The sequence below is a fragment of the Notechis scutatus genome, chromosome 7 (assembly GCF_049901735.1).
Source record: "Notechis scutatus isolate UNSWTSFEM ecotype Mainland chromosome 7, rNotScu1.2, whole genome shotgun sequence".
NCBI classification, from domain to species: Eukaryota; Metazoa; Chordata; class Lepidosauria; order Squamata; family Elapidae; genus Notechis; species Notechis scutatus.
In genome coordinates, this window is record NC_142015.1 from 14,387,177 (window position 1) to 14,406,585 (window position 19,409).

A 19,409-nucleotide genomic window follows, 5' to 3' on the forward strand; every position below is an offset into this window, starting at 1 on the left:
TCCTGATTGTGTTTTCTTCCTGCAGGCAAAAGCTCACTATCAAATCTGATGAATTATGCAGACAGCATAACATTACAGATGTTGGGGGTGGTGGACAAGAAGTTGGGCAGTAAGATAAAACAGTTTTATGTCTGGTGTTGGAGGGCTTCTAATTGCATGGCTGTAGAGTGGTCAGTGTCAGTTTACTAAAGCAAATCCTGTTGATACACAAATAATTTAAAATTATTTGAACTGATTTAAAATATTGGCTGAGAGATTCCAATTAACAGTTAGGACAGGCATTATAAAATGGGCTGTACTTCTGTAATTAGGCTGGCTAAACTGCATAGCTTAGAAACAATTAAAAATAATTAAGGTTGAAAGACTGCTGTTTGTATTGAACAAGCAGGTGAGAAACAAACTTATTTGAGCACGTGCTCAAGCTTTTCCTCATAAATGATCCATTAATGGATTTCTTGCTGGATCTCAAAAGCAGGATCGGTACAGTAGTTTAGCATTAGCTTCAAATGATTTTGATTTTTGCTGAGAGTGTGGGTGCACACACTGCTGGCTTCTTGGTTGAAATATTACTAAATGCCTTTTGATATTCTGCAGTAACCGAAGGCTACCTTCCTACAGGAGAGATCAGTAAGCCAGTACTTGAATATTTGCCATGTTCCCACATCTACTCCAGAGTTTTTTGCCTGGTTGATTTCCCGAGTATGACAGTCATCCAGAGATCCATTTTAAGTCTTCTAAGAAGCATAAAAGGGATTCCTTTACCCAGTATGCTTATTAATGCTACCAAGTGCCTGTAATCAGGAGATCTGTCTTATAAGGACTGTACAGCAGGAGTAACTTGACTAGATCATAAAAGATAATGTACGCTGGAATAAGATCTGGATTGCTTTGGCATTTGCCTTCCAAAAGCTGGTTTCATAACACTCAGCATAACAGGACTGGTTAATTGGCTGTGTTCCATTGAGATCCTCTTGGTCCTGTGAGTGCCTTGTTAAATGTATTGGGTGGAATCCAATTTTGCTACACCAGGTTTGCAAAGAATTTAGTGTGAAGAATAAAAGTTTGATAGAGCAGCATGTCCAGCAGTGCAGTCCTAAAAATAGCGCAAAGTCCAGATGTATTCCCAGTAAATGTCCAAAGTAAGGATCTTATATAGCATTTTTTTGGTGTCTGTTTAAAAACCTTCAATATATAATTTGCAAATGAGTGCATTTCACATTTTCCATACTTGCTAATCTTACAGGATATTGGTGATTCCCTCAATAGGCAGAGGTTTTGCTAGTGATTAATGCTTAGATGTGCCAACCTCATAGGGTTTTCCATTGAAAAATGCAGGGTTGAGGTTCTTTTACTTTGCAATAAAGGTGTTCAATATTTCTTTCCTAACAGTGACTGAGATCTTTGAGATCTTCCCATACAAGACGAATACTGTGAGATTCATGTAAACAGTTTTGACTTTAAACTGGTACCTTCCATTAGCAAATGTCATTAGATAAGGTTTATAATTTATTGAGTTTTATAAAGCAAGATCAAGAAATATTAACTAGGAACCTGACATTCACACAACTTTGTTCTTTATTTGCTCAAGGGGCTGTAGGACTTTGAAAAGTTAAGGCCAGCACTTGTAAATTTGATACCATAAATGACATTTTCCCCTGCATTTGTTTATAGAAGATATCTGATTCACAGTTTGGGGGGGAAAAATCCTACCCTCCCTACCTTATCTAAACAAAATGCAAAATTGCACACAGGTACTATCCAGGTTATTTTCGAGAACAAGCTGCATATGAACCCTCAACTCTTAATACTGTTCATGAGAAAAATTAATGAGAAGTTATTTCAGTCTCAGATGCCATTCAAGTTCTAAACAAGTGACAGCAGCATACAATTCTAAAATTATAAAACACATTAAAAGCAATAAATCATAAAGTTCAAACAATGATTAATCAATGAAGTGAAGCCAATGAACAGGCCCTTGACACTTAAAAATTATTGTATATACCCCTTAAATATGAGCCATGGTGCAGTGGTAACTACTGTTTTAACTACCTCTGCTGACTGCCATCACTAGCTCAAGATTGACTCTGCCTACCAAACTTCTGCAGTACATAAAATGACCTATTGGGGGCAATATGCTGACAAAACCGCTTAGAAGGCTGCGAAGTGGTATATAAGTGCTATTGCTAAATTCTTGAATTTTCATAAAGTTGTCTCCCTCCCCTAGACAGATACAGCCTTAATTTTCTTCAGCAAGAACAGAATTAGCATGAGGTAGGCATCTTTTCTCTTTGGGTTTGAGGCTTCTTCATCCCACTTTCTGGCAGGTTAGTTCTTGCAGGCTTAAATCTCAATCCCGCCTGCACAAACAGTGCAGCCACTGGGTCCTTTAAGACTTTTAATTAACCTTTTTGTTATGTTGATGTATTCTCATGTTCTACTTCAACAGGCGATAAATATAACAAATAAAAAATGAATGACGGAGAGATTCCAGGGTGAAGATAGCATGGAATTCTCAAAATGTGGCAATGTACCCTTGCAATGTTTGGAAGGACTTTGCATTTAAAGCATTTATGAAGGTCTGTAGGAGACAGGTCTACCTTGTCCCCTCTCCAATCAGACCATAGTTTGAAAACCCCTATGGAAGGCTGACTCCACATTACAGTATTATCACAGCTATATAGTATTATCACAGCATGTGATAAAAGTTAAGGTTTTGCAGTAAGACCTAGTTGGCTACTGCTGGAGAGGAAGAACATGGGGAGGGGCATTATGCCTTCCAGCAGAAAGCAATATACTGTAAGGGGGGAGGAAATCAACCCAGCCTGACAGAATATCCTGGTTTTCTCCCAATTTGTTCAGAATCTTTGATACTGAAGTAAGGTCAGCAGAGGATTGCATGCCAGCCGCATCACCACACATTTCAAACTGCCTACTCGTAATTCCAAATCGGAAGGGAACAATCATCCCCAGCTAGCATGGCCAGGCAAAGAGGAATTGTAGTCCCAACATACCAGCCTCAAATGTGATGGAATGGAAGCACAAGATTTGACCGTAGATGGCCCCACCCCCATCTACCCTCTCCTGCCCTCCCCCGGAAGAACAGTTTTCCGTGTTGCAAAGGGAAAGGGATCTGCTAAGGCGTTTCTGGGCGTCCCCGTCGGTCCCCGTAGAGATCCCATCCCAACGGGATCCTTTGAATGCTCTTGCTGCAGCAAAGCGTGCTTGGCGCCGTTTCCCCCTCTTGCTGGAGAGCAGCCCCGTAGTTTTGCGCCCGCGCGGCTGAAACCACCGCAATGCAACACAAGCGGAGCCCGGAAGGGGGGAGGGCAGGGATGTCCATCGCCCGCCTCTCCGGAGCCCCCAATGGCGGCTCCCGTGCCAGGGCGTAACCGCCAAGCTAGCCGAGCAGGACGCTTGCCCAAGCGGGCGAGCTCTGCAGCGCGGCGAAAAGCCCTCCGCGCTCCCATCTGCGGCCACGGCAGCCAGCCTCCCTTTCTTGCCAGAAACGGAGCAAAGCCCTTAGGGAGAGAAGACGGAGCCGGCTCCCTGCTGACTCACTCGACCCCGTGGGCGGGCGAGGCCGAGCTGACCCCGGGGAAGAGCCAAGCCCCAAGTGGGGCAGTGGAAATCTACAGCGCCCTTGCCGCCTTTTCCCAGCCAGGCTTCGTTCCCGCCCAGCCTTCAATCCCACAGGCGCCCGCCCGCAATGGCTTCGCTCCCAGCGCGCCCCCTAGCGGCCCTGGGAAGCCAACGATGCCGCTTGAGAGTTTGGTACCAAAGATGACATCTTTCCCTGCGTTTGTGGACAAGGAAATACCCACCATTCGAATCGCGGTTTGGAAAAAAAAAAAAAACCTCTTCTCCCTTCCCGCTCTCAAGGTTATTGGAGAACTTGCAATCGGCCAACGGAGACTGGATATACAGCTACTAATAATGCGATTTTTCTGGGTTCTGCTAAGGAACAAGATAGTCTCAAGGTTTTGTAGGAATCCCCCCTCCCTAGAGAATGAAATATTTTAAGGATTATTAAGAGGCAGACTATTATATTTCCTTAAAGGAGAAATGGAGGAACATGCTCTTAAAGGCAGAAAGCAGCCCCAATTTCCTGCATAGTAAAACAACCTCCAGGAGACGCCTAAAGTCTTTAGAGAATGGATATTTTGTGCCCATTAAGAAATCCAGGCCAGCCTATTCACAAACAAACCAACTTCAGCCACAGCTCCCCCGGGCTGGGATTAAAATTTACAATCCCCACACAAATTCAAAATCCCCTTCATTTCACAATCCCAACCTTCAAAGTCACAGAAACCTATAAAGATCCATTCACTCATTTGTCAGCTGTTCCAGAACTGCATAGTGTGGTTGGTTCTGCTAATCAATACAGAGTCCTTTCCAATCAGCCTCACACTTTATTTCCAGCACCTTTCTCCCAGCTTGGAACTGGACCGGATTTTTCTTCCATCAGTTTCCATGGGCCGCATGCATCACGTGCTGGCCATGCCCATGCCTGATTTAGCAAAGGGGGAAAAAAGTTGCAATATGTCACATAACACTGCCGTGACAACGTGAGTTTGACACCCCAAGTTCTAGAACAGGGCTCACCAACCTTTTGGACTTCAGGGACCACTGAATTCATAATTTTAAATCCCACGGACCACTAATATGATCTGTCTAATGACCGGCTGGGTGGGTGTGACTAGGAGGTCATGTGACTAGGTGGGCATGGCCAACTTGATGTCACTCACATCAAGGGGTGCCTCACTGGTCTCTACTTGCCCCTCCCCTCCCAGCCACTCCTCACCTTCCCATCCTGGGCTCCTTAGGGCCCAAACAGGAAGTAGTTGTTGGAGCTAAGCAGCCACCACAAGAAAGAGTTGGCAAAACTGCTGACTCAGTTCAAATTGGATCTGACTGAGAAGGAGGCTCAGCAGAAGCACCTCACTGAGGACTATGAGCATAGTCTTTCCAAGCAGAGGGAAGATTTGTGGGAGTGCAAGGCCAGGTGCTGGTGCCTGGAGGCTAGGCGGGCTGAGATGGTCAGATGGTTCCAGGCCATGATGCAGTCCCACTGGAACAAGGCCCTCCGGTTCTTCGCCATCAGTGGCCCTTCCCTCCAGCCTTCACCCAAAGCCTCGCACCAGGAGGCTGAAGCAGACCCCGTCAGAATTTCTGCTCCCCGCTGACCCGCACAAAAAGACCCTGAAGGGGGAGACTCTCTGCAGCAACACAAATGTTCATTGCATGAACATTTGCATAGTTTGAGGACCCCTGATTTAGTGCAATATAAAAAAATGCAAATAATTTTTCTGCAGACCACCAACATTTTCTCATGGACCACCAGTGGTTCCCAGACCAGCAGTTGGTGACCCCGTTTTAGAAGATCCCAAAAGATTGCTACCTAAAATCAAATTCCCAAATCTCATCGGGCTGTGAATTACACGGTTTGAAGTATACTCCTGTGAGAAAATAGCCCACTGAGACAGGAAAGCTGTATGCTAGTTGTTAAAACTGAACTATGTAGTATTCATCACAAAATGGAATTGTCAGACTGGAAGAGTGGAAGGTGTGTTTCTTGCTTATCAGGCTGGGAATTCTGGGAGCTGGAGTTACAATAAATTCGGAGAGTATCAGGTCGACGAAAGCTGATCTAGATTGATTAATGGACCTAATTTGTCTGACATAAGCCATGTTTAAAACGGGCTGGGTTCACCAAATGCAAAACCATTGAAGTATACTGTATTCTGTATGTTACAATCTCACTGCAATATATTTGCTTGTTTCAAGAAATGATCTTGAAGACTTGTGCAAATGTTGCCTTATTAAATTCATTAGGCATGTTTTGCCACTTTGAAAAATTCCTTTGAGGGAACAGGGCTCAATATTTTAGCTTCTACTCAGACTCAGTTTTAACCACTGGCCAGGCTGAGCAACTGATTCCTCACTGCATTCTGAAGACATATGGGTAGGACAGCTTGTGAAAGGCTGAGATGCTGGAAGGTTAGTTACCTGGCAGGCAGGATTCTTTTTGAAATGCATGTTTTTACTTGTTAAACCTCAGAAGTTTCCAGCATGGTCTATTTAAACCAGTACAAACAATGAAATGCTAATAGTAAACATAGAATTGCAACAGAAACATGACAAGTCCTAACTGTTGGCTTTGAAATCCAGTGCAAACAATATTAGAAGATACAAAGAAAAAATATATTGCCACCAGGAGTGAAAATAATAGTCAGAATGCTGATGGGTGAAGATACTACAGCTGACATAATCCTGGGAAGCCACACCAACCTTAAATTCCATTGATCTGAAAGAGATCTTATCCACCTTTCTCTTCAGTGGCTAAGGTAGCATGGAGCAGGAGGATCCCTAAGGCTGATCTTAGGTGTAAGCCGGATTCAGTTTGAGATAAACCGGTCCTGGGCATTTAAGGACTTCACAGGGATGGGCATGTTCCTTAACTGCTCTTGCTATTCTGTTATTGTGGAGGAACACAATAACTGACCTACCTCAAAGGGCTTTCAATTTCTGGAGCCCCAGAAAAGTGGGTACCTGCAGCTCTTGGCTTTGGTCCATAATGAAGCAGCTCCTTCCCTTGGAAATGTTTATGACCTGGTTTGGTTGATATTTGCATGTTGTGATGTGATTGGTTCAAGAAAAGTCAGCCATAGATTCTGGATTTGAGCAGGTAAGAAGCATATGATTATTTTTGTGTGAGTGTGTTTGGAAAGATGCGTAGCTAATATTGTATCCAAAGAGGAAGCTGCAGAAAAAGTAAGTCTGAAGTCTGACATTACTGTACTTAGGTTCCCCTGACCAGATATTTCTCCTATCAAGATTACAGTATTGTCCGTGCCCTTTCCGGGCCACCAAGAAAGCAGCTTTCTTCAAACCTGATGCTTTTTCCATGGGTTGAATCTCAGTTTCTATAATTCCCAGATACTTTTTGCAAAGAAAAAAGGTCCAGCACATTTAGAAGACAAATTCAATAAAAACTTCTGACTGTGACCCACAGTGCCACCTGGTGGTCCAGATGGGGGCATTCTAAATTTTTATGGTTAACTGCATATTTTGTCTTTCTATAATGGTGATTTAACTCGCTAGAGCAGCCAAGTTACACCACCCTTTTCACTTCCCAGTGGCAGTGCTCAGTGGCCTTTCTGTGTTGCATTATCCACAGAGCAGAAGTGCTAATTAAACAGAAAGGGGGGATTAAAGTCTTGGCCTGCTCTTTTATCTTTAGCTTTTACCTCAGACCCTGGTGCATTTTTAGTAAGATCCAACCTTAAATACGCACAGCAATAACCATAGATCATATCAAGTTTTTCCTGTATTGTGTAGAGATTTACTAGTCCTAGTTTTGAGCTGAATGGGTTTGGGGAATCATTGTCTTTTCTACGCTCACTGAACTTATAGAGGGTGAAGTAAGCAAAGGCCAGAGCAATAAGAAAGAAGAAGAGCAGTTAAGATTTTTAATAACTTCCTGCTTTTGATTTTCTGCCTAAAATTCTTGAAACGTTTATTTGGGCCACGGATCCTTCTTAATGTGGAAGATCTCCGACTCAAAGGAATCATGGAGTTGCTGCAAGAGAAAAAAGGGCTTCCAAAGGTGCTTTTCCAAAAGGCAACTGGATTTTCTTGGTTTTTTCCTTGAAAAAGTTTTGCTTCTCATCCAAGAAACTTCTTCAGTTTTGTTCATCAATTTAGTTGTTCTTCTGATAACTGAGCTGCTTGGGCGAGAAGCGAAACATTTTCAAGGGAAAAAAACCAAGGAAGTCCAGTTGCCTTTTGGAAAAAGGGAAGGAACAAGACATAAACTCTCTGTCCAAGAGGGGCCTTTCTGCTTTGCTCCTAAGCCTGAGTGATGCTGTAAGTGGCAGTTAAGAAAGAGGAGATTCCTGGCAGTTCCCAATTGCTCACAGAGTTGGTGGTGGCGGCGAAGTTCTCACCATCCAGTTCCCCCCTTTCAATGTGTAGCCAGAGGCCTCTGATCAGAAACTTCTCAGCCCTGTGCCAAGTCTTCTGCTATTTCTAGCCCACCCAGGAGAAGAAGTTATCTTCTTGCTATTTTTAACCAGGAAGCTTTGGCCAGAATGGGAGAGCTGCTCTTCCGTCAGCATGAATGGCTCCAAAGATGGAGCTGCTTGGTCAGGAGGGGAGAGATGGGCAGGGCGAAGCAGAAGACCTGTATAAATAGCATCCAAACTCTCATTCTCGGCGTGGGTAGCTCCAGGCAGCAGTCAAACTCGGCGTTCGGTCCTGGATCCTTGTTGAGGCCAACAGTGTTTGCTTCCTCCAGAACAATGCCAACCCACCGGCTTGTGATTGTGCGCCATGGCGAGAGCACCTGGAACCAGGAGAACCGCTTCTGTGGCTGGTTTGACGCTGAGCTGAGTGAAAAGGGGAAGGAGGAGGCCAAGCGCGGAGCCCAGGCCATCAAAGAAGCAGGCTATGAGTTTGATTATTTCTACACCTCAGTCCTGAAGAGAGCCATCCGCACCCTCTGGTACATCATGGACGGCTGTGACCAGATGTGGGTGCCCGTGGTACGCACCTGGCGCCTGAATGAACGCCACTATGGGGGCCTGACAGGCCTCAACAAGGCTGAGACCGCAGCCAAGCACGGGGAGGAGCAGGTCAAAATCTGGAGGCGATCTTTTGACATTCCACCTCCCCCCATGGATGAAAACCACCCTTTCTATAAAGTCATCAGCAAGGTCAGTGGCAGCACAACCTTTGATAGAAGACTAACAGGGGGTGGGCATTGGGGCAGTTAATAAGGCTGCGGCGATGTGGATTCAACGACTACAGTTGAGCCCAGAATGTCTCTTGTGAAGTGGGACATTTGTAAGGCTGAGTTTTGCCCCATTTTACGACTTTTCTTGCCACAGTTGTTAAGTGAATCACTGAAGTTGATAAATTAGTAACCTGCTTGGTGAGTGAATCTGGCTTCCCCATTGACAAAAGATTGTAAAAAGGGATCCCATGACCTTGGGACATAGCAATGGTCGTAAGTATGAACCAGTTGCCAAGCATCTGAATTTTGATCCCGGGGTCATGGGGCTGCTACAAAGGTCATAAGGGTGAAAAACGGACATGAGTCACTATTTTTCAGTGCCGTTGTGGCTTTAAATTGTCACTAAATGAGCTGTTGTAAGTTGAGGACTACCTGTAGGAAGCTTGAGGGTTTGTAGGAAACCCTCAACTCTTTGTAGGAAGCTTGAGGGTCAAGGGCGACCTTGACTCTCAGTCTTCCTTCCTTCATCTAATACTCAACAAGGATGTGAGAATAAGATATATAGAAGGGAGGGAGGAGCTATTTGGCTGCCTCGTGTTTTTTTGAAGGAATGTGAGAAGCAAAATATGAGTAGCAAAAAGCTCATCAATTGGCCGCTACAACATACTTATGTCTTCTACAGCAGTGATCCCCAACCTTTTTTATGCGCGGCCCGGTACCGGCATCAGCTGGGCGCCCATGCCCGGTACCCGGCATCAGCTGGGCACCGCCATCTTTGATGAAAAAGTGCTTCCGGTGAGCTTTCTACCGGAAAAGCTCACCGGAAGCACTTTCATCAAAAAGATGGCGGCGCCAGCAACCAGCGGCCCGGTAGGACTTGTTCGCGGACGTGCGGTCCCGGACCGGTGGTTGGGGACCCCTGTTCTACAGTATAAAGACCTTCCATCTGGGTAGAATACTGTGCAAGGAACACGGGGGCCTCTGGGAAGGAAAGTCCATCTGAAGAGTCTAAGGTTTCGCATAATCCTCTGACTTATAATATGCTTGGATGGGTTTTGGTTTGGCAGGCTATAGAAGATGTTATGCTAGGTGAGGTTTAGTCAATAAACCATGGCTTGCTTGGAAACACTATTCAGAGTAATTAATTCAGATTCCTCATCAGTGCAAGATGAGAAGATTGTCTCATCCTTCCAGCAAAGAAGTCAGCACTTCCTGATATTTTTTAATTAGGAATAAAGAAGTAGGAAGCTTGAATGTAGGATCTGTTATGCCCTCCTCCTCCTCTTCCCTCTCTTATTTATTTCCTTGTCTTCCTCCCCCTCCTCTCCCCCTCCCAGTCTCTTTCCCAATAGTACTTTCTTAATAGAGGACCTTAAGCAATTCTTAGCTCTCTATGTAAAACTAAGGATTTTTATACCCCACAGCTCTACAGCCATCATTTTAAAACTGAACTGAGGCTAGGGCACTGGAAATTGTATGGAACCCGTTGAAAAAAAAACCTGCAATAATTCTGAAAAATAGTCCTAAATCATGAGGAGATGATTTCCAATCTGGCCTTTGCCCAGAATTTTGACTAGCTAAAGGAGGTGGGAATCTATAGGCCAACACTAAAGTTTTCCCTCATCGCAGTAAGATATAATTTCCCTACACTTTAGCATAATCTGCAGTGGTTAGTTGAATGAGCCATATTGCTCTGGGTTCACTCATCACTCTCTAGGCCATCAACCATGTTTTCTAAGCCATAACACAATTAAACCATGGTGTAATTTAATGAAACATTTAAAGTTATCTACAGGCAGTTAAGGATGCTGCTTAATTAGCTCCTTAGAGGCTACTTTGCAAAGCCTGATAGCCCTTGCCTCCAACTTGAGAGGTAATTGCAAACAAAATGGAAAAAGCAGATAGAAGATGAAAAATCTTATTTTAAAAATAGGTAGCATTAAACATCTAAGACTTCATACATGTCTTTAATTTAATTATTTAATTAAATTTACTTTATTTAATAATTTAGTATTGAAGATACAGCTTTCCCTTTTCATAGTTGTTGAGGTAATTCCCCGTTAGGAGAATGAGCGCATACAGGGAGACATTACTTTTCTCTTGGCTACAAGCATTACAGTTTAAATACTTGCTACAGGGTTTCAATTTTACTCCCTCTGACAATTCAACAGTTTGTTTCAACATTTTGAAATTAATGTGCCCTAGACGTCTATGCAGTAAATGTATATATTCATCATGTGGCTTAACATTGTTATAAACTGAGTTAGCCATCTTCAACTGGTCATCATATAACACATATAAATCATTCTCTAAAGTAGCAGTAACACTTTTACCCTCTTTCTCTATTATACAGTTATCTCCCCTAAAGGTTACTACATAACCAATATTAACTAAATCCCTTACTAATTAAATTTCAGTTTAGGTACATATAACATAATTAAATGTTCATTTACACAAGAACAATATGTAGTACCTTTACCTGAAGCCTTCATCTTCCATCCATTTGCCAATGATACATGTTGTTTACTCGTGGACATCTTTACAAACCTCTATCTTTAGTAATGCATTGCGATGCTCCACTATCAACAACCCACAAATCATGGTTTACAGTAGAATTGCTAGACATAGCTAAACTAACCTTCTTCTTAGCCTTCTGGTGATTACCAGTATTCTGTCTTTTTCCCTTCTTACAGAATCTAGCTATATGTCCCCTAGCCCCACAAGAAAAACATTTCCTAACAGTATAGGAAGTTGAAGACAAATCCTCTTCTTGTGGTTGTTCCTTCCTCAGTTGGTCCCTATCCAGCCATCTTCTTGCTTCTTCTAACAACCTTCCGGTTATGTCGGTCAATGTTAGTTCATCTTTGGTCAGGACTTCTAGTGAAGATACATAATCATAACTTTCATCCAATGAGGAAAGAATGATGTAAACTTGATGCAGCTCTGAAAATATCAGTTCTTTTTCATGTAGCTCTTGAAAAGTTCTTTTCATGAAGTTCAAATGAGCGAACATATCTCCACCTTTCAGAAGACGTGCTGTAAACAGTTTACGTGTAAGATGTATGTGTGCACCTACACTGTCACGAACATAAATCCTCTTCAAATTCTCCCAACACCTAGCAGCAGACTCTTCTCCACAAATATGGACTAGCTGCTGGTCACTCAGTGTTAGTCCAATTATACAAAGAGCTCGTTCGCTGTTCTGTTTAAAGTCAGCAAGCTTCTTGGCATTGTCCTCATTAGCTGGATGCCACGCATTTACATCCGGTGGATCTTGAACTACATTCTATAAACCTTCTCTACACAGAAGTAGACTGCACTTCATAGACCAGGAAACATAGTTTGTTCCATCTAACCGGGTTATCAGTGATAGACTTGTTGAAGTGTCTTGTGCCATCTTTAACCCACAATTAAACAGTAAACAGCTGTCTGTATACAGTATTGTGCATTCACACCAACTCTCAGTTATTTGAGCCTGGTATGGCCTGGGCCCATAACCAGTGTTGAGGAGAATTCTCCCCCGTTAGGAGAATGAGCGCATACAGGGAGACGTAGTGAGAGTAGGGAAGAATAACACACACACAGCACACAGATACACTGTACAGTAAATGTAGGTTTTTACTTCCAATAAATATTTAAGCACAGTCCAAACAAGCGTTCCAAGTCATTCACAGGTAAGGCAGTCAGTGTTCAGTTCAGGGATAATCCAAATATCAAAGCCCAGTATCAAAAAACAGTTCAGTAACAGACTTACATCAACGATCAGTAACAATCATCAGGAGGAACGGCAACTCTCTTCAACAGAAGTAACAGACTCACTGAGACTCAAAACACACACTCCAGAAACACCAGAACAGGAACTAAACAACCCAGGTTTCTGTCTCCATCTTATGGCCGTTTGATGAACCCAATTACACTTTTAGCATTCCCTTAAAGAGACAGTATTAAAATGTCTATCCTGGTTTATATATTCTCCAACCCAAATAACTGTTAGATGACTTACCTTCCTAGCAATAGTGTGTGAAAGCTGATGCCAATGCATTCATTAATTTTAAGCCGTTACATTTTAAAGATTAGCCAATTAATCCTAGTATATTTATTTATTATTTATTTATTTATAAGTATATTTATTATATTTGCTACAAAAGACTAACAAAGGAACTGCCTGAAAATTATTTAAATGCTGTTATAGTCTTAATAAAAGAAGGGGAGGATATCTAGCAGTTTGTCTGATGCTCCGGAATACATCATTCTGAAATGTCACAAATCGTTTGCTTTTTCTAGTTTTCATCAACATTTAGCTATCCCTTAGTTCAGGAGTGTCAAACTCGCGACATCACATCATCACGTGATGTATCGCAACTTTTGTGGCCTTTGCTAAACCGGGAGTGGGCATGACGGATCTGGCCTGCAGGCTACGAGTTTGACACTCCTTCCATAGTTCATCAAAACACCCACACAAGTGCAAACACATTTCCCCTGCATTCCAAAGATGCATCCCACATATTGGGAGGGGGGGGAATTGTACCCCCTACTCACTAAGAATCAGAAAATCCAGCTGTCTCCTATGCTTCTAGTTCATTGTGCCATTTTTCAGCAATATCTAAAAAATATCTACTATATATGCCATAGTTTCAAATACTAGATTAAGATGGACAGACCACGACTTGAAGTACATTGGAGTTCCCCAAACTGACACATGGCTAGCTGGGATGATCTGATTAAGGAAGGCTGCAATGCACATTTTGTCCCCTGAGACACGAGGGCACGATGCTCGTCTGTTTTTTTAGCCATGGTCATAAAGCCAGCATGACATCATGAATCATGGAACGCTGTTACCTTCCCACCGAATTGGTACTTTTTTGTCTACTTACATGTTCATGCTTTAGAATTGCTGCATGGGCAGGAGCTGGGGCAGGGGCAGGAGCTCACCCTGTCAGACAGCGCTTGGGTCTAAAACTCAGGCTCTCAGCTTTCCAGCTGACAAAAGCTCAACTTCTTAACCTTTTAGCCATTGCTCCTCCATGTATGTATGTAGACACAACTGACAGGGAAACACCTTTACCTCTTTATATATATTGGTTTTCATACATACGTACATACACACACACACACACACTTCTTGCTCATTTATCTCTTAATTTTTCAGTTGTTTTTGAATATATAGATTTAAACTGGTTTTCATACACATACACACACACACATATATACATATACATACACACACATGAAAACCAATATATTTTAAATATATTAAAAAACAAATTAAAAGATAAATAAGAACAAAAAGAAAAGATCAAAAAAGCAGAAGATGCAAAAAGAAAAAGGAATGAAAAAGAATAGCAGAAAAAGAATACTTCCAGCTTTCTTCGATGCAATATAAATTTTTAAAAATACATCAAACTCTGGATGAAGTGAAGGATAAAGAATAAAGAACAGAATCAATGTATTTCTTCTGTATTCCTCATCCCTCTCTTCCTCCAAGAAGTCATCCCCAATCTCTGAGGTTGACCCAAAGCTTTCTAACCTCCCCTTCTCAGCTCTAACCCTTGTCTTCTGTCTTTTGAACCATACAGGAACGAAGGTATGCAGGACTAAAGCCTGGGGAACTGCCAGCCTGTGAGAGCTTGAAAGATACCATTGCCCGGGCTTTGCCCTTCTGGAATGATGAGATTGCACCCAAGATCAAACAGGGTAACCGGGTACTCATTGCTGCCCATGGCAACAGCCTCCGGGGGATTGTCAAACACTTGGAAGGTAAGGACAACCATGCATCACCCAGCCTTGTACAAAATTATGGATATAGATGGATATATTATATTTTCCCATCCCTCTTGCCTCACACAATGTCTTAGTTTGGGTGGGGGTAAAGAAGTAGAAGCCATCAAGGCAGTTCCATTCATTTCTTTAAAAAAAGTAAGTATTTTGATTAGGAAAAAGCACCTTTTGATTTCATCTCAAGCTCTTTTATTAAGACCTCCAGATCAACCAAGTCACTGGTTGAGCCATTATGGGATTGGTAGGTTTATGGTTTAATGAGCGTGCAGATCCAGCCAACTATAATTTGTTAAGCAAAGCATGACTTAGCATGATATGCGAAGATTAATCTTTCCCGTGTTCTTCTGAATCTGGACTGAATCAGAAAAGAGGAAAAAAAGGTGCTAAGACACATAGAGCCTATATGGGGTCATACATACACTTACTTATGGTATATGCAATTTTGGTTGCCTGGACAGACCAACCAGGTTTGCTAAGAAAGTTGTAAGGCCAGGGCACCAAAGGACAGCTGAGTCCTGGCCTTCATAAAAGAGTATATCAATTACAGGTGACATTTAGATGGGCAGAGCATCAGATTTGTGGCTTCTCAGATATGTACTTAGGTTCCTTGAACCTTGGTAACTTATGTCTGCCTTCTTGGACCATCTTAACCTTTCTGCAGTATCTTCTGTAGGAAGCATTTTGCTGCAACACAGGACTTATATTAACCAACTTAACAGAATGATGATTGTACACCATTAGTACACCATGAGAACCAACAAGCACATCTGGCATGCAGTTCTCACCTAGTAGTTGCCATGTCTCTCCTTCAAATGGTTGTCATGATGGATAAGGCCAATTACTAAACTTATTTATCACAAGGCACAATGGAAAAATAGATTTGTATCCTCTCTACTCTAGCACTCAAAGCTTCTTTCCTTCCCCTCCCTCCCCTCCCATCTATCAACATTCTTTCTCTAGCAATTGTCCTGGAAAAGCTACTACCAAACCTGAGTTGTGGTTTGAAATGAATTGAATATAATTTGACAAGCTGCCCACTGAAGGTTATGTTGCTATTTTCAGTCTGGTGTCACACTACAAAAGTTAAAAGGGCAGCTGGGAGGTTTTGCGTCTTCCATCTCACCCTTGGCTCTAATAGCATTTCTGTCTCCCCTACTTCTGCCCCAATATCTCCCAAAGTTATGAATGTTGCAAAGTATTTCTCACAAATAAGGAGGGAGGTGAGACATCATTTGCTTTGGCTCAAACAATGCTCCAGTTCTTTCCAAAGTTCTGCTTATGTCCTTCACTGGTAGCTGCTGAGATGCTTCATAAGGATTCTGATATCTAGATTGCAGAAATCTTGACTACCATTTGTTGTTGTTGTACAGTTGCTAAGTCATGCCTGACCCTTCATGACCAGAGTTTGTCCAAATTCATATTCATTGCGTTGATGACACTATCTAACCATCCCATCCTCTGCTGTCTTCTTTCCTTTTGCCTTCCATCTTTTCCAACATCGAAGTCTTTTCCAATGTACTTCTCTTTTCTCATTAGGTGACCAAAGTATTTGAGCTTCAGCTTCAGTATCTGTCCTTCAAAAGAACAGTCAGGGTTGATTTCCTTTAGGATTGGATGATTCGATCTCCTTGCAGTCCAAGGGACTCTCAGGAGTCTTCTCCAGCATCAGACCACCGCTAGATAGTATCTAAGGAATACAGATATGTATACCTATCACCTTTGCTTCTATCTGGGCAATAGTTCCAATAAAAACTAGAAGAAGCTGCTTGGGTTTCCTCATTGCTTCTGGGGTGGTGACCTCAGCCAATTAATAGCTGCTTCGAAAGCTTCTCTCATCTCTCTCTGAACCTTCTGGCCTGGTTTTGGCCTTCTTTGGTTCATAGACTGTAATCCTTGTTGAGTCCTTTTTTAATTACTTGTCAAATGAATTGCTTTCCATGGTTTATAATCTCAAAATGATGGAGAGGGATGGAGTTAAAAGCAAGCTACATGAAGATGCAATCTGTTTAGACACTTGGCTAATGTAACATTTAGAAATTTAACATATTGTCCTGGTGATCAGGAATTTAATGAAAGTGTGTGAAGAAGCTGGTGTAAGAGGTAAGATGGGTGACTATGAAAAGAACTCTCTGTTCTTCATCCATCCAATCATATGAATAAAAGGCAGTTTTGTCTCTTGGGAAGCCTGGCTGACTCTGATGTTGTTTAGTTTTAGATAATAACAGAGAACTTTAACCTTAGACTGTCTACTATTGACCTCACCCCTTTCCTAAGAGGTCTGTAGGGGGCGTGCATAAGCGCACCAACGTGCCTACCGTCCCTGTCCTATTGTTTCTCTTATTCTTCTTTTATTTTTCTTATATGTACCCATTTCATGTATTCACAACTATGTATACACTTATACTTATTATCTTGTAAACAATTGGCAAATCAAATAAATAAATAAAATAAATAAATAAACATGCTTGTTTATCTTGACATTTGCAGAGGTAGCAAGGATCCTAGCACCAAACTCTCTGCAAATGAGTTATTGCATGAATTAAGACATTTATCATCTTGACAAATCCTTTGAACTGTTGTACGGTTAAGCACTGCATTTTTCTTACTTTTATGGTTTGGTCCGGTGCTGTAAGTTTTTTTATTGTAAGATTTTTTTCCCCCAATCTGGACTTCTTGAGAAAAAGAGCCACGTCTAGAGAGAGAAAAAAGGCTTTCTTTATTCAGTCCACAGAGAAGAAACTTTTTCTTCCCCATAATCAACCCTTCTTAATTTATAGATTTAAAATGGAAGGGAGAAAGTTACAGGTAGTCTTTGACTTACAGTTCATTTAGTGACCATTTGAAGCTACAATGGCACTGAAAAAAGTGACTTATGACCGGTTTTCACACTTATGACCATTGCAGCACCTTCATGATCATGTGATTAAAGTTTGAATGCTTGCCTGCAGACTTATATTTATGACCTGTCCTGTCCTGGTGTCACATGATCCCCTTTTGTGACTTTCTGATGAGCAAAGTCAATGGGGAAGATTTACTTAACAACCAGGTTACTAACTTATGAACTGCAGTCATTCACTTAACAACTGAGTCAAGACAGGTCATAAAGTGGGGCAAAATTCACTTAGCTGTCTCACCACAGAAATTTTGGGTTCAATTGTGGTCATAAGTTGAGGACTACCTGTACTTAGTTGGCTTGGCCTTATTGTTGACTATCCTGTAGAAGACTTCTGTGGATGATGATCTGACCTGGCTCCATTGTCTCTGCACAGGAATGTCTGATGCTGCCATCATGGAACTCAATCTTCCAACTGGGATTCCCATTGTGTATGAATTGGATGACAACCTGAAGCCCACTAAGCCCATGCAGTTCTTGGGTGATGAAGAGACCGTGAGGAAGGCCATGGAAGCTGTGGCAGCACAGGGCAAGGTCAAAAAGTGAGAGGAACAGCAAAGGGGCATTGGTGAAATTAAAAAAAAAAGTGAAAACCCCCACTTGTGTGAGTGAGATCTTTATGTTCGGAAATAGCACAAGGGTGAAAACCATTGGAGTTTAAAATGGGGTCCTTCTTGTTTTAGCCTTCCTGTTAATAATAGGGGTTTTCATACTAGAGTCCTTGCACATTGCTGAGACCTGGATCAAACACTGCTTTTTCCATCAGCTGGCATCAAAACAGATGTTCCACAGAAACACCAATATCTGTGCAACTTAATTGCAGATCTTCTGCAAGCAATCCTTAAAAGTCGGGGGGAGGGCTTTAAGGCACCAAAGTTAGGTTTGTGGGGCGATATAGATAACCGGCCTGGAGGCTAAATCTTATGATGAACGATTGAGGGAACTGGGTATGCCTAGCCCATCAAAGAGAAGGATGGGGGCGGGGACACGTGATAACTGTCTTTCCGTACTTGAGGGTTTGTCACAGAGAAGAAGGGATTGGCCTATTCCCCAAAGTACCTGAAGGCAGTATAAGAAGCAACTGGTGGAAGGTTGTTAAACAGAGATCCAACCTAGGATTAAGGGGAAATTTTCTGACAGTGAAAATCAGTGGGAAAGCCTGCCTCCCAGAGCTGTGTGTGTTCCATCCTTGGAGATTTCAAAATAGACTAAATAACCATTTGACCAAGATGATAGAAGGTCTCCTTCCTTGAGCAAGGGCTGCACTAGAAGACCTCCGAGGTCCCTTCCAACACTAGGATTCTGTGTTCTCTCCAGCCCCAACTATTCCCCCGTCCCATAACCAAGCATAGGGAACCTATATTTCACAATCACAAAATACCAAGGGTTTGGAGGAGGTCTTCTTCCCTTGCCGGTCAACTAGGAGTTTAGCAAACCATGATTACAGGCAGTTGCTACAGTTCCGGCAGGTGAGGAGATTGGAAACATGATTCAGATTGGCAGTTGTTTCAGAGAAACCCACTATTTTCTCTCATTTCCTGTGTGCATATACAGTATTTGTATGTGCAGTTAGAGAGTGAATAAAGAATGCATTAAGCCGTGGATGCTCCCTGGTACTGACAAGACTGTTAAGAGAAGCCTCCAGAAAATATTAGGTGGAAAAGAACAGTCTTTAATTTACAGGCAGAGTGTGGGTGTTTTGCTATCAGCGATTAATAAGGCTATACTTTATATACACTGCTGCATTAGGAAAAGGCCTTAGTCATTGTATAAGCTAATTTTATCTTAACCCCACAGAAATAAAACCCAATTTAATGTTAGTCCTGTCATTCCCAGTATGTTTTATAACATGGCCTTCAAATGTCATCCAATCTGACCTTAAGCTAAACACAGCTCTGTGTTCTTCCTATTGTTTCACCTCTAATTGTTCTGGAATAGTTACTGTGGGGTTCTTGGTGGTTTCCTGCAGACGTTTCATTACCAAACTAGATGACATCATCGGTG

General features: G+C 42.3%; 1 protein-coding gene across 1 annotated transcript; it reads left to right on the plus strand.

The window, feature by feature from the left end:
• Nucleotides 1–8,207: 8,207 nt before the first annotated feature.
• PGAM2 (phosphoglycerate mutase 2) lies at nucleotides 8,208–18,004 on the plus strand. The gene is made up of 3 exons (XM_026671375.2): nucleotides 8,208–8,714; nucleotides 14,311–14,491; nucleotides 17,782–18,004. Exons 1-3 carry the CDS (start codon nucleotides 8,301–8,303, stop codon nucleotides 17,949–17,951), a joined length of 765 nt encoding a protein of 254 aa, XP_026527160.1. The 5' UTR covers nucleotides 8,208–8,300; the 3' UTR covers nucleotides 17,952–18,004.
• Nucleotides 18,005–19,409: the final 1,405 nt, after the last annotated feature.